This window comes from Pinus tabuliformis, chromosome 7, assembly GCF_031772625.1.
Source record: "Pinus tabuliformis cultivar Carrire ecotype Pingquan chromosome 7, CPIR1, whole genome shotgun sequence".
Taxonomy (NCBI): domain Eukaryota; kingdom Viridiplantae; phylum Streptophyta; class Pinopsida; order Pinales; family Pinaceae; genus Pinus; species Pinus tabuliformis.
The window spans coordinates 1122653041-1122669650 of NC_142293.1; the positions used below are offsets into that span (position 1 = coordinate 1122653041).

General features: G+C 34.4%; 1 protein-coding gene across 1 annotated transcript; it reads right to left on the reverse strand.

Moving 5' to 3' along the window:
* Positions 1 to 8998: 8998 nt before the first annotated feature.
* Positions 8999 to 15676, reverse strand: LOC149251463 (uncharacterized). Its single transcript, XM_089453893.1, has 4 exons — positions 15505 to 15676; positions 9628 to 9803; positions 9369 to 9452; positions 8999 to 9286 (listed from the first exon to the last, which is right to left on the reverse strand). Exons 1-4 carry the CDS (start codon positions 15674 to 15676, stop codon positions 9248 to 9250), a joined length of 471 nt encoding a protein of 156 aa, XP_089310019.1. The 3' UTR covers positions 8999 to 9247.
* Between the last annotated feature and the right edge of the window lie 934 nt (positions 15677 to 16610).

Below are 16610 nucleotides of genomic sequence, written 5' to 3' on the forward strand. Positions count from 1 at the left end.
CTTTATCCATTCCAAGCCAACGTTGGGAGGAGGTTTCAATGGGTTTTATCACAGATTTACCCAAGTCCGAAGGAAAGAGTGTTATCATGGTGGTAGTGGATAGACTTACCAAGTATGCACACTTTTGTGAATTATCTTATCCATTTAAAGTGAGTATAGTTTCTACTGCATTTATGGAAACAATTCAAAAGCTACATGGAAACCCAAAGATTATTGTAAGTGACAGAAATCCCATTTTCATTGGAAATTTTTGGACACAATTATTTTTTTGTCTTGGTACTCACTTAGCTCATAGCTCATCTTATCATCCTTAATCTGACGAGCAAACTGAGATAGTAAACAAATGTTTGGAAGGATATCTTCATTGCTTTGTATCTGATAAATAGACAGAATGGGTCAAATGGTTGCCTCTGGCTCAATGGTGGTATAACACTTCCTTCCATACTGCAACAAAAATGACCCCATTTATGGCACTTTATGGATATCATCCACCATCCATCACATCATATTTAAGAGAAAATTCTAAGGTTCAAGCAGTGGAAGATCACATCAAGCATCAACAACAAGTTCTCCAACTCTTAAAGGATAACCTCACCCTGGAACATAATAGAATGAAACAATAGGTGGATCAACATTGCAACAAAAGAAGTTTTAATGTAGGTGATTGGGTATTCCTACAGTTACAACCATATAAATAAATGTCCCTAAAGCAAGCTAAGAAGGATACAAAATTATCACCAAAGTATTATGGTCCGTACAAGGTGTTGCAAAAGGTAGGTACTATGACATACAAATTGGAGCTTCCTATAGCTTCTCGAGTGCACCTACTTTTCCATGTTTCATGCTTAAAGAAGGTTATAGGTGATAAGCTTCCAATTCAGACAATATTTTCAGAACTTGATGAGGAAGGAGAAATCATATTGGAACCTAAAGCAGTCAAAGAAACAAGAACTCGACAACTACGAAATAGATCAATTTCATAGTATCTCATCAAGTGGAAGAACTTACTCATTGAAGATTCCACATGGGAGGATGAGAATTTTATACAAAAGCATCTAGAACTACTCAAACGTTGAGGACAACACTTTTTTGAAGGAGAGGGGCATGTTAGGTCCCTATAATATTAGTGATTCCCCCATTACTATTGTCGTTGTATCCCTTATTGCTATTATTGTGCCCCTATTGTCCCCATATTGTTATTATTGTGCCCCATAGAATCCCTCTATTGTTATTTTTGTGCCTTTATATTATTATTGTTAGGTCAACTTGGTTATATTGTGACCCCGTAGACTCCTATATATAAAAAGGAGGTTTTGTCATTTGAATCATCTAAGAATTGTTCATTTGTGTAATGTAAAGGAGGTTGCCCCATTGAAGAGGCTTATTTCCAAGGCGTTGATCTATATTTTATATCTTTTTGTGAGCTGGTTTCATAACAAACTTCTATTAAATTTATTTTATCTATTTCCACTAAGTTTTATTTTAAAGTAGAAGAAATCGATCTGAAATCAACATTCCTACATAGATGTGGAAGAAGAAATCTACATGAAGCATCCAAAAGTCTCTACAGTAAAGGGAAAAAAGAGTTAGGATCCAAGTTAAAGAGGTCCATATATGGGCTAAGGAAATCACCAAGGATCCAATCTCAAAAAAATTATATTTATATTTTGGGACTTGACTTCCTAAGGAGAAAAACACATCATTGCATGTATTTCAAATTGTTTGGTGATCATCTTATTTATTTGGTCTTGTATGTGCATGATTTTCTATTGATTGGAAATGAAATTGAAATCTTAAAGGAAGTGAAAACTCATTTTTCTAGTAAATTTGACATGAAGGATCTTGGTGTTGCAGATTTGGTATTGGGCATGGAAGTTTAGAGAGATTGGTCAAATGAAAAACTCTACTTAAATAAGAGGAAATATTTTGAGATAATATTGCAAACATTTAATATATAATAATGTAAACCAATAAAGGTCTTATTCCAATAGGTGGAAAATTATCTACAGAACAATGCCCCAAGGCATAGGAAGAGGAATATGACATGTCCTATCTTCCATATAATAATGTAGTAGTAATTTTGAAGTATCAAATGTTATACTAGACCAGACATTGCACATGTAATGGGAGTATTGAGTAGGTATATCTCAAAACCAAGGAAGAAATATTAGACAATAGTAAAGAGGGTTTTCAATTATTTGGGTAGCATGACTAGTTATTGATTCTGTTACCAAGGAAAACCAAGGTTGGATATACATGGATTTGTTGATGCAAACTAGGTTGGAGATTTGGATTGTGGAATATATACAAGAGGGTATGTATTTAACCTATTGGAGGAGAAATTAGTTGGATGAGAAATAGATAGTCTGTAACTGTGGCACTGTCACTTACATAAGATGAATAAATGGTAGCCACACTTACATGTAAGGAATCGTTATGGTTATAGAGATTGTGTTAAGATATTAGGTTGGTACAACAGGTTGTGAGCATATAATATGATAGTTAGAGTGCAATCTTCTTAGCGAAGGACTCAACATATCATTCAAACACAAAACATATTGATATTTGGTATCACTTTGTGAGAGTATGATTGAGAAAATATGATCTTTCTTGTTCATGTGGATACTTTGAAAAGTGTTAGATTTTCTAACAAAATTTGTAAGCATCGAGAATCTCTCTTAGTGTAGAGAAACAATGGGCATTATTGCACATGGTTATTAATCATGTACTCATACAATTCCCTATATGCAAAAAAATTAACAAGTGGAAGAATGTTGGTATGTGTTTTAATCTTTGCATGAAATTTGATGTTTATGTGTGTATGTTTCCATAGCCAGTCATCATTTTGGATGTCAATGTTTTGGAATTCAACTATGCATAGTTTTTGAGTTGTCCAACATTTCAGGTGGACTCACCATCCACCGTGAGGGACCAAGGTTTTCTTTTTTCCTTAATGATGGGTGGTGATTCCACAAGAAATGTTTTATGACTCAAAACTATACACAGTTGAATTCCAAAAGATTGACAACCAACATGATTGTTGAGGAGTTTGCATGTCACACATCAAATAAAGTGGTTATGAAAATATAGAATTTTAGTTAGTTTTAATATTTAAAATGTTCTTTAAGTAAGGCCAACAAGGATGGTTTCTCTTTTGAAAAGAGAGAAAAAAAGAATAGATACCCAAAAAAAAAAAAAAAAAAAAAAAATCCCTTGGTTCATATTCTCATTCGATAGTTTTTTGTCTCAATTTAGATCAACATTTTATGTAATAAAAATAAAAATTTCTAAGCCAAAGATATCACGCATTTCCCACATATCTCTATTATCTCATTTTCTTTAATTATTTCCATTATTCATGTCATTTATCTATTTTTATTTTTTCAATTAAGTGTTATTTTCATGCAAAATTAAATTAGCTTTTCTTTTCTGCTTAGTCATTTATGTAACCATTTCCTAGACTTAGCCATTTTCTATGTTGTGTAAGATATTACCTGAGTTCATATTCTCTGCACATCACTTAAATTCTAAACATTCCTTTCCTATGCAAAACTCTTTCCTCCGTGTCTTTGACACAATAATATCCTAACACTCCATTCCCAAAATCATTACTTAGTCAACTTTACATTTATTTACTTTATCTTTTTACACTTATAATATTTTCTTAACTCATATTAGAGTGACCTTGACCAACTCAATTATGTAATGGGAGCAAATATTTGGTGGAGATGGGTGTAATATTGGAATAAAATATGGCATTAGGTATGAAACTGTAAATATATCCCCTTGCTAGCCCATAAGATGGGCTATGTGGACAAGTATTCCCCATGAGATCATCTATTTGTAATCTAGCCGAAGAAAATAAATTTTTAGTTTAGTAGCATTGTTTTCGAGAGATCAGGGATGGCAACATAACACTTTTTTGGAAAGATGCATGGTCGAAACGTTTAAGACTATAGAATCTAGAGAGAGTAGTACGGATTGTATATACAATGCAAAGTCATAACATGGCATTGGTAAAAGACTATTGGAAACACATAGATGATTTCCTATGAAACCAAGAACGCTGATACCACCACATTGTCCCAATTCTCGTGTTATTTCCCCACTAATATCGTTCCAGAACAGGTAGAGTTCGATGAGTTTGTTACATTGTCCTAGTTGTTTCAGAGTATTGCCCTCGAGATTATTGCTACTCGCATATAAGTGGACTAAATTGAGAAGGTTGCCCAAGCCTTCTGGTAATTGCCCGGACAACTTATTGTTATGGAGATAAAGATCCGTGAAGACAATTCCTTGTGGAAAATGGTATTGGTCCGCTCAATCTGCTTTTGCTGAGATCAATCTCCAACATCTGGGCCTTTTTAGAGTTTGAATCCGGAATAACTTCCTCTAGCAAGTTATTATACAAATACAACCATCTGAGAATATTCATGCTAAAGCTACGCTGGGATTTGGATATAATTTTTTTTCTCCCTCAGATCTATATATTCCAAATTCTTGCAATTTTGAATGTGCAAATTTCAAATATGGTAAGAAATTTTTTTAGTAAGACATTTGGTGTTAGATGGAAATAGTCAGCAAATTTGTTTAGTTTAGTTTAATGGATATAAATAAATAGTCTGCAAATTGGTTATTGTATTTTTATTATTATTAAAAAGTTTATGAAATAGTTAAAAGGGAGTTTCCAATCTTCTAGAACTTTGAGAAAGAAGTTGTAATTATATCAATCACTGGTAAGCGTGCTCAGTGAATTCTTGTCCAAAAAACATAATTAATTTGAAACTTTCTAATTGTTGTGTTTTGTTATGTGTTAAAAAATTGTTGGAGAGAATTAAGCTTCTAATAATGGTGAAATGTGCCCAACCAAAATCATCATAGGAAATCCTTCAATATAAAATAATTAACTTATCTTTTAAATTATTATATAATAAATTATAAAATCAGAAAATTTATATTAAATATATTAAAATTAATATAAATTTTAAAAAATGACAAACATTAGTTTTTAATTTTTGTTCTTTTAATCTTCACCATTACAAACATAAAAACAATATGAATGGTAAACCATCATAGAATATTCCTAGGGTATAATGTTATTTAGAAGGCTTATAATTAATTCTAGGTGTTAATATAAATACCTTGGTTTTGTGATGATAGTCAACCATGCACAACCATGGTCCAACGCCACATTGTGACAAATATTATTTCAATATGAAAACCAACCATGGTCAAATGTCGCATTGTGACAAAGATTGTCTCAATATTATTTCAATATGAAAATCAACCATGGTAAAACATGGTCAACCATCTTTATTTTAGGGTTTATACTATTTATCTTAGGGTTTATATACCTAAGGATTATAATATTAATCTTTACTATTGCTCCCTTGGATTTTTTAGTATTAATCCCTTCAGTTTATTATTCCGTTATGTTTATAATATTAATCTATTGGATTGAATTAATCCATTGAGCATATTAATTTAGCGGATTTATTAATTTGTTGAGTGAAATTAATTAATAATAAACAAAAAAAATAATAAATTATTAATTAATTAATTGTTAATGGTTAATTATTAATTAATTAATAACCATATTAATTAATAAGAAATAAATATAATATTTTATTAAAAACTAATATTTAGAAAAAAATGATTTATTAATTAATAATATATCATTGATAATAATAATAACAATATTTATATTAATAAATATTTATTTATTTAACTAAAAGTATTTTTACTAATATATTATGCATGTGATTGATATAAACTTTCTAATTATATTAACCACACTAATTATTATTAAGTATTGGGGGTTTCACGCATTATATTAGATATCATTTTGGGAGGTAACTGCAGTCATAACTCACTAATTTGTCATGATTTTTGAATAGTCCACTTAGCACTCATTGCATCAGGTGGGAATCATTTATCTATGACCATTTCCATGAGAGGTAGTCTTAACTCACTAATTTCATGATTTTTGAATAGTCCACTTAGCACTCATTGCATCGGGTGGGAATCATTTATCTATGACCATTTCCATGAGAGGTAGTCTTAACTTACTAATTTCTCATGATTTTTGAATAGTCCACTTACCACTCATTGCATCAGGTGTGAATCATCCATCTATGACCATTTCCATGAGAAGAAGTCTTAACTCACTAATTTCTCATGATTTTTGAATAACACTCATTGCATCAGGTGATGCTCATAGGGTGAAAAAGTGGGATTGAAATTAGTGAAATGAATCACATTGTCATGATTTTTGAATAGTCCACTTACCACTCATTGCATCGGGTGTGAATCATCCATCTATGACCATTTCCATGAGAGGTAGTCTTAACTCACTAATTTCTTATGATTTTTGAATAGCATTCAATCTTAACTCACTAATTTCTCACGATTTTCGAATAGCCCTCATTGCATCTGCATCGGGTGATGCTCGCAAGGTGAAAAAGTGGGATTGAAACTAGTGAAATGAATCACATAGTATCAATCTTCATTTTTGAGACTTACACCCTAGTGTCAATCTTCACTTCCGTGACTTGCACCCAGTAACCAAGACTTCACGGGAGGTCACCCATCCCACATCGCCTCTGGGTCAAGCGCGCTTAACTGTGGAGTTTTCCCCACAATCAAACCCACTTAGCTTGCTACCCCATTTGCAAAACCTTAGCAAGTATTGTGCCTCATGAACCATTCCAGTAGAGTCCCCTTCACTCTTTGGAATTAAGTATGGGCGGTTTTCGCACCTCTCATGGAAATGGTCATAGATGAATTACTTACTTAATACAATTGAATACCAAAATGATATCTAACACACTAATTATATAAAAGAATTTGTTTTCTCTAACACCAACCTCCTCATTTTTTTTTTAAATAAACCCTATAGGCAATGCCTCATTTTTGTTTCCAACAGAACCCACCACATTTATGTTTCAAACAAATCCGTGTACTAAGTCCTTTGATTAAGTAAAAAAAATTATTGGTATTAATTTTACTAATTAATATTAATTTTATTTGATTTTTATTTATAATTATGTGTTTTTTGAATTTGATTTATATTTATAATTGTTCATAATTTTATTGCTTTTTATTTATAATTATGTGTTTTTTAATTTGATTTATATTTATAATTGCTCATTTTAAGGTGGTTATTTAATTTAGATGATTGCGTTAGTTATTTGGGTTGTTTAAAGGTTATAATTTAGTCACTATAGGGAATGAGAGAATCAAGTGAGAAAAATTTCAAGAAATCTGATTGTGGAAGTGATTAAATCATTTCTTTTTAATAGAAAGAAATCTGATTGTGGAAGTGATTAAATCATTTCTTTTTAATAGAAATATGTTCAGCACTATCAAAAACTAGAAACACCTAAAATCCTAAAACTTACTAACTATATTTAAGTGTAACACCCCTTGTGAAAAGTAAATGCTGGTAACTAGTGAAGTAATTATGATACAAAGACTTTATTTAAAAATGTGTAATTCTGTTGTTAGTGTTTTTTTGTTGACTTTATTTAAAAATGTGTAATTCTGTTGTTAGTGTTTTTTTGTTAGTGTTTTTATTAATAAAAAGACAATTGTGTTGGTACCATGTGGAAATTGAGTTATGATTAATCATAGTTAGTGACTGGGAAATCAGTTACCCTAACTACCTGGAGGTAGTTGAAACCCTAAGGAAAAGGGGAAAGATGCCAAGTCTGGTTGGGATCAGATGGCAGATGGAAAAGAAAAAAAAAACAGCTATGCTGGTGAGGATCAGATAGCAGAAATGGAAAAACAAACATTTTCCTGTGCACGCTACGTCTGGTGAGGATCAGATAGCGTTGACTGGCAAAGTCCAGTGACATTGCGGTCGTACGGACGGGAGGATTGACAAGCATTATAAGAGGTTTGGCACAGAAGCAGGTAAGGCTTCATGCTTATGTAACTGTGAAAAGTTGAACTATTTACTGTTGGTTCTGTACAGAGGAACAATGAAAATATGCTGAACGTTAACTGTATTTATTATGGAATAATGTCAGAAAATAATCGGATGTTTTATGTACATTTCGGGTATCAAATCTAGCCTTAGAGAGTAGGCTCGGATTACTGAGTAAGTGAAATAGGTAGAGTCTGCGATTACAACACTCTCATGAAACCCTTATCAGTATTCCTTTAAAGAATATATTTACTGTGTAAATTATCCCTGGAACAGAACTCTGTATATATGAACATGAATGAGGGAAACCAACGAGATATTCCAAGAAACTGGAAACATCAACATGCAGACATATGTAGGTATAGCGTTATAAACAAATCCCTGTGTATATGTTACGGGAAGGGGGAAAATGCGAGTGAACCTACTCAAGAAAGGTGTTGTGACACATGCAGTTAGAAATACTTTAACTGAATAGCAAAAGCAGCGAAACACATAAGTCATGGTAACTTAAACAGGGTAAAACCCTGGAATATAATCCTACAAACTGTAGTCGGCCTAAAGGCACGAGTATTCTGTAAATATTACCAAGAAATAAACCTTGAGGATTCATGTATATTTCCAGCATCATTACGAGAGAGGCCCGCGGCCGAATAGAAGAAAGAGATAACGAACTAACAGTATAACAAAGCTAAAACAGAAATTGCATTATTTCTTGGAGACAGAGTAATCATCTGAGACATTACATTAATATGTTCATTGAAATATCTGAGAGGAAAACGCATCTAGAAATGATAACATATTCATACATTGCCAATGCTTATTCTTGCCATTAAATACATTAAATATATCGATGAAAGCTGAGGCCGGTCACGGTATTCACGAATAACATGAAACCCTTTGGCCGGTGGGCAGTAGGTATCCGCTGCGGTGAAACCCCTCATGCCGAGCCATGGCTCACGCTTGACTGGCTGAGGCATCGAGCCGGATAACATAAAACCCCATAACATTTATCAAGCAAAAGAAAAACAAATCGGGGCAGAGCACCCGTATATAATACACAGATGCATTAAACTCGGAATACCCATCGAATTAAATATGTGGAAGAGCGAAAGCTCTCAGTAGTACAAGAACATAGTATAGCTCAAAAAAGACTGAAGTATTTATCACAGTACATTTATACAAAGTGAAACCATCGAGTCAAACCCTTACGGGTTAAGTGAAGTATAATTCCAAAGTCAGAGCTGCGTTCTGAAGAACCAGCAAATACCTTATAAAAGATTAAGGAATAGTCTACAGAATATTGAAATAGATTTAAGGCTAGCAAGCCTCAGGCGGAGTTGAGCAAACCCGCCGTCCCTGTCATGGGAATAATCTCTTAGCACAGATCCGAGGTGCAAAAGAATAAACTGCAACTAGAGCTAAGCCTCAAGATACTTACCAGTAGTTGTCGTTTAGATGCAGGGGATAACCTCGATTCCGTGAGGAGTATCTCCGCCTGTCCAGATGAAATGGTAAAGCCCACCTGTGTAAACAAATACACGAATCTTATTAACTTGTGCAGAGAAGCATGGAGTAACATGGAACTAAAATGAAACTTCAGCTGTAGAAAAATCTCAGAGAACTGTAACATGGGTCCGGAAGGAAAATCATCAATACCTGAGCATACAAACAGAGAACATGTATATTAGAACGATTACCTTCACGTCGGAGGGAGGTCGAAGACCTGTGAAACCATAGAAGAACATTAAGGAGCCGCGCTCTGCCCATACTCTGAATAATGTGAAAGTGAAATTAAACAAACGCCGAAGACGGAAATCTCTATAAATATCAGAGACTGTGTTTACCGTTTCGTGGCGCCATGGTAGCCATTGATCTGAAAGAGGACATCTCCACCGTCAGATAGCCGGTGATCTCCAAGTGGCTTTGGAGCGAAGCTGTCTAGCCAGGCAAACAGGCTGTAAAGCACCGTGTGTCACGTGGGCTAGTGACATCCGACCGTTGAACAAAACAAATGGACGAAGATGCATCAACCACACCAGAACCGGACAGCGAACTGCAAGTTCGAGGTATCTCGGGAGTGGGGACTTTAAAAGGGTAATAAATGACAGAGTGAGCTGACCCTTGTACTTAGAACATGACGTGGATTGCATTCAGTGGATTACATTAACCTATACTGTGCATTGTGTGTAACTTATAAACATGAATAAATTCAATGTCATTATCTCTGTGTGTTACGCACCCAGTTGGTGATTTGTATGAATGTTTACAACAGGCAACATTATATATATAGCGTAAGTGTTTCGTATAACTATTAAAAGATGCATGAGCATATGTATTATTGCGTAGGATAATCTGTGATGTAGGTAAAAGTAAAATGGTATGGTTAATAGATGTTAAATAAAAACAAAAAAAAATTTATGTTATGTTTGGAGTGTGACATTAAGATTTAAAAAATTTAAATTTCACAAAATCTTACTGAAATTTCTATCATTTTCCAGAAATCCTACTGAAATTTCAATTATTTTCAAAACTAACATGTCCAGTAGCAGTTTAAACTACTCGCTTCTTTCAAATCAACGATTCCCACTCTTTGAGTAGCTCACCATCTTAAATTTTGGCGCTCACCGTCATAAATTTTGGCCATAAGTTTCTCAACATTTAAATACCATGACCCCTTGTTGACCCATTGAATTTTAATGAGCTTTTAAGTTGCCAACGCATCAATCCCTCAAATTTGAATGAATTTGGTGAGATGGTTGATTGTTCAGACATGAAGCATTAATGTGGAGCCAAATGCCACTGCTGGAAGGAAGCAGACATTTCTGCAATTCGTTCCCATTTGCTCTGAACTTGCTCAATTCAAGTTATTATACGAGATTCCCACCTAGTTTGATCATTGAATGCAACTCCACCTAGTTTGCGCAGTACCAAGGCTTGCGGTGAATCGAACCCACGACGCATTGTGGACGATTTCTTCATAAACTGGGAGCTGGAGAGTTGTTCATACTTACAATTTGTTTGATTTCATTTGTGGGTTATCAATGCAGCAGAATTAAATTTTGGGTTTTGTCTGCCGGTCATAGAAATGGTAAGACCAAGGCTATAATGGCGTTGGCTCTCAAAGGAGAAAAGGATCAGAAGAAGCTGATAATTATAGCAGGAATGGGGATTGTTATAACTAGAAAGAAGTCGTCAATCACTAGTGAGGGCACTAAGTGAATTCTTATGTTTTCCTATTTGTTGAAAAAATTTTGGACAGAGGAAGGCAGGCTTTTATTATTGGTATTATTTGTCAAATTTGTCCAGCCACAGCCAAACCCATTATAGGAATATTTTAAGTGTAAATATTGCAGCTTTCTTAAAATAAATTTATATTAACTTAATGAGAGAATATATTAATTTAATGAGAGAAAAAGCAAGTGAGAGAGATTAGAGGATGAGAGAGAATTCTAATAAAAAAACAATTTTACATTTTTGTAAAGAGAGAGGGTAATTGATTCATGTACACTTAGTAATTGATGATAATGATTCATGTAATTGATGAGAATGATTCATGTACACTTAGTAATTGATGATATTCCAATAGATATTTTGTAAGCATTATGAAATTTCAAAACTTTAAAACTTATTAGTGATATATTTTGTATATATTATATTAGTAGAGATCCATCTTAAATACTGAGTTAAATACTGAGTTAATATGAGCAGAAAGATTCAATATTCACATGCATTTTTTTAATAAGTGATATTATTTAAATATTTTGTATCATTATTTTTTTTAATTTTTTATTTTTTTAGATTTTTAGATTTTTTATTTTCTTAGACATGAGCGAAATTTGAACTGTGCATAGGACAGATAGACAATATTACACATCATACTGGGCTGTAGAATGAGCTTTTATACTCAATAAAATAACTAAAATATAAAAACTTCTAATTATTAAAATATTTCACTACACTAATGTGTTAGCCCAAGATTAAAAAAAATTGTAGATTTCAAATATGAAATCAATAAAATACGTAACTTCAGCATTTGAGTACAAAAACAGTACGAGATTATTGCAGGTGGTATAATAATTTTGTAAGTGGCAGATATCGATAAAAAATTAACGCTCTTGCTTCTTGGCCATTAAACACTCTGAAGCTCACTGTTGGGGTGTCATGCCTGCAAATTATAAGTATTTAGTTGGTCAACTTCAGATGTAAATCCAGATTCGGTTGGAATTCAAATCTAATCTATCAAAAAATGCAAATGCCGATTGATTCAGTTAAGGTGGATCTTCGAATATAAGTTGTAATGCTCGCAACAGATCAAAACCTTAGAACAATATGGCCTCACATATAGAATCTAAATCTCAATTTGTGCACGTATGAAATGATATTTAACTTGGGTATTAAACAATGTCTGTGCACTTTTCCTTCAGGTTCAATTTCGTTATCACAGCATTCGTGAGACATTATATGAGGGAACATTCAAGATACCCATATAAAATAATTATGTTCAAAGAATGAAATTCCGATGGTGACTTGCACCTCGTTCATCCGGCCGCATGGTTCTAAATTTGACAACGATATCCCAAATGCAAACAACCGGTCCAAGGAGTTCATCCTCATCACTCCCAGTATCACGTACGTAATTATTCTTCATCTGTTCTGTCTTTCCATATCCTGCTAAATTACTCACTGCCTCTTCTTCTTTTTCATTAAGAGATGGAGATGGAATTCATCCTCATCAAACCCAACCGCAACCTCTCAATAGAATGTTTGGGTTTGGGTTTGCTGAAATGAATTCCATTTCCATCTGATCCTAACGTAAAAGAAAAACAATAATTTACCTGATGAGGATATTGGTATGGATAAGGCTGGAAAGGCGGATCAGATGACGAAAAATTTACCTGATTATATTGGGATTGATCAGCATGATTTCCATTGTCCGCTTGTCTGCTTTTGAAATCGTTTGAAATGGATTTTGATTTTTGTTATCCCAGGATTTACTTCTCTTTTTTGACTACGCAAGCCAATCGGTATTGTCCAGGCATGGAGATGCCGGTTGCATTAACGGCACTAGTATCGGATACTCCTGGTGGTTTCTGGTAATCCTCGAGCTAGAAGTGTTATCCATCTGGTTCACTCAAGATGACCTATTTACATCGCAATGGCACTTGGTTACTGTAAGATTTTTGAGATACACAGATTTAGATATGCAAAACAATAAACAAGCTTGCAAGAGAAGGAAGGAAGCCAGCAAGAATTGAGAAAAGAATGAAAATTGATTCTACAATATTAGTTTTTTTCTCAATTCTTGCTCGCTTCCTTCCTTATCTTGCAACCTTGTTTATTGTTTTGCAGATCTAGATCTGTGTATCTCAAAAATCTTACATGGTATCAGAGCTTGGACCCAGGTTCGATTCCCCAAGTTGCCTTTGAGGGAGTGTTAGAAGAATCACCGCACCGGTGTTGGAAGAATCACCGCACCTCTATATAATCCTTAATTTCCACACTGGGGATCCTAGTTACTGGCAAACTCGGCCCTTGCTAATAAAATTGGAAACCCTAACCATAACACTAATTACGTGGATCTGGTTCTGCTCTCGTGTTGTAGGCTCGCGCACCGAAGTGATACTTTCAAATGACTCTGAACTCATACTTCCAAGTATCTCTGAACTGACACTTTCACAATGGCACCTGGCTCATAAAATTCAAAACCCTAAACCATATCCCTAATGACATGGATCTGGTTCTACTCTCGTGTTGTAGGCTCGCGCACTGAAGTGATACTTTCAAATGACTCTGAACTGATACTTCCAAGTAGCTCCGAACTGACACTTTCATAATGGCACCAGCCTCATAAAATTCAAAGCCCTAAACCATAATCTTAATTACACGGATCTGGTTCTACTCTGGTGTTGTAGGCTTGCGCACTGAAGTGATACTTTCAAATGACTCTGAACTGATACTTCCAAGTAGCTCCGAACTCACTTTCAGAATGGCACGTGCCTCATAAAATTCAAAACCCTAAACGATAACCCTAATTACATGGATCTGGTTCTACTCTCGTGTTGTAGGCTCGCGCACTGAAGTGATACTTTCAAATGACTCTGAAGTGATACTTCCAAGTAGCTCCGAACTGACACTTTCACAATGGCACCTGGCTCATAAAATTCAAAACTCTAAACCAGAACCCTAATTACATTAATCTGGTTCTAATATCGTGTTGTAGGCTCGCGCACTGAAGTGATACTTTCAAATGACTCTGAACTCATACTTCCAAGTAGCTCCGAACTGACACTTTCACAATGGCACCTGGCTCATAAAATTCAAAACCCTAAACCATAACCCTAATTACATGGATCTGGTTCTACGCTCGTGTTGTAGGCTCGTGCACTAAAGTAATACTTTCAAATGACTCTGAACTGATACTTCCAAGTACCTCCGAACTGATATTGATACTGAAAAGGCTTGTTCTACTCTCGTGCTCTGAACTGAGACTCTCAAGTACATGCATTGACTTGAAGTTCAACAAGTACATGCATTGACTTGAAGTTGAACATGGGCTGTTCAACTTAGGTCGACTTCTGAACTTGCAACGAGGAAGGTTGACTGGCATCTCTTTCTACCCAGGGAAAACCCGAGTGCCCATCTTACTTAACTAAATTACGTAGGAATTATTTTCGAAACGATAAAGGATGAAAATTATTTCTTGTATTTTATATTGAATTAAAATCAGTTTTATGTTATCTTTAGTACTTAATAGTGAAATTAAAAAATATTTTCAAAAGAGATGAATAAATAATTAAGAAAACTTATATAAAAATGTAGATTATATAAAATATATAGGAAAAATATTAAAAAAATTAATACAAGTAAATTTTAAAAACATCTGATAAAGAAAAATAAAATAAAGTAATATCTAACTTTAGTGCCCTGAGATAAATTTAGTGTTATGAGATGATTAAGTATTCATACACTAGCTAAATAAAAAAATAAATATTATATTTTTTTAAGTCAACATTATTTACTTAGAAAAAAAGGATACACATTAGAGATTTGAAGTAGCATGCGGTCTCACTCTAACGGGGTTTGTTGACAATGGAAAGTGACAAAAATAAAAAAAGATGCTAGTAATAGTGTCCACAAACGAGAGGGTCATGGGCTACAATAGCCGAACAAAACGTAAAGAAAACCACAAGACACACTGTGAATGAAGTTGGCAACCATGAGTAGTTCATGGAGGTGGAGGATGGAAGTTGCATTAAACATACCCTTCAAAGTGTGTCATCCAATTCTCTAGCTATTCCACTTTCTCCACTAGATGGTTTTCTCGTTCGAAACTACAACCACTCACTCCTTGACCTCGCACCATGCGTTCCAGTGTTTCCATCACCTCATCGTGTTTTTCTCGATTAATTTGTTTTGCCACATCTACCTGGTCCACCAAGGATTAGAAGCATTGGTGCAATCCCTGTGGCTCTAAGGGGTCACAATGACCATAGTTTGTTGGTGCATGAGCCCTTGTGTGCCCACCACCTCTTCGTCGTCGTGATGCTGAGTCAACTACCCCCGACTTCGACCACCTTGTCGACCACCATGATGTTTGCCACCTCGTCTTTTACGTGCACCCTGAGCCTTTCCCACTGGTTTTTGCCCGCTTCCATCCACCATGGTTGCCAATGCAAGGGCCTCCTCCTTCCCCATCCCTCGCTTTGCCCAGAGGTGAGACTGCCCACATTGAGTATTACGACACATTTGTTAATCATGCCCAGTTTTGCCAAATGCGTTGCTCCATTTGCTGAAGTGAATTGCTGCCCTCCCATCCAATTGCCCTCCTGTCAACCAAACCAAACTTAAGGCAGCATCGTTAGCAATGCTGTCACATTCCCTGCCACACCAATCACTCCATTGTTCTCCAGAAACAAGACGCCTCCCAAACACCTCACTCACAATGGCATTACAAGCTTTTACACAGATGCTCCTTACCCTAAATGATCAAAAAATAGCATTTTCCTTCACACCGCGCATGGCAACGGACTCCACCCTTGCAAGGGCTGAGAAAAGCCAGGAATTGGGCTGAGTTATACACAACAAGCCATAATTCCCCAAAGAAAATCAAGAAACCTCCCTCTTTCGTCATCAAGCACGAGACCAAGTATAGTTCCACCACCAAACCTTAGAGCAATGAACCTAAATCCTAACACCTTCCTCATATTTTTAATGTATATTTGAATTATGATATTTAATATGAAGTTTTATTTATATAAAGAGTGAGTATATATTTATTTTTGGTTTTAGATAACTAAGTGTTAAAAGGATCAAATATTTTTAAAATGAAAACTTCTTCTTAGATATAAAACTTGAGGAAAAATTTGTCTCTAAAAAAAATTTGATTTAGAAAATTTATTTTTATATTTTTTTATATATATATTATAACTTTTTTACATGATTTTTATATATAATTTTCCATTTTAATAAATTATAAATAATTTATTAATATTTAATCTATTTTTATTTTCATTTTTAAATGACGTACATGTACAGTTTGGAAGTGCAAATCATGAGAAGTTATTGTCTCACTTAATCTGTATGGGATTGGGCTGTCTAGATCAATTTCTTCTGTATGGGATCCGGCTCTCTAGATCAATTTACAGAAGTTAAATGAAAGATTATTATTATGTGAAATTGA

Coding starts and splice junctions, on each gene's coding strand:
- LOC149251463 (XM_089453893.1), bottom strand. CDS start 15,676: ATGTGTCGTAATACTCAATGTGGGCAGTCTCACCTCTGGGCAAAGCGA. Junction 9,804..15,504: donor ACATCATGGTGGTCGACAAG/GTGGTCGAAGTC, acceptor GTCCTCTTTCAG/ATCAATGGCTACCATGGCGC. Junction 9,453..9,627: donor GACCTCCCTCCGACGTGAAG/GTAATCGTTCTA, acceptor TTGTTTACACAG/GTGGGCTTTACCATTTCATC.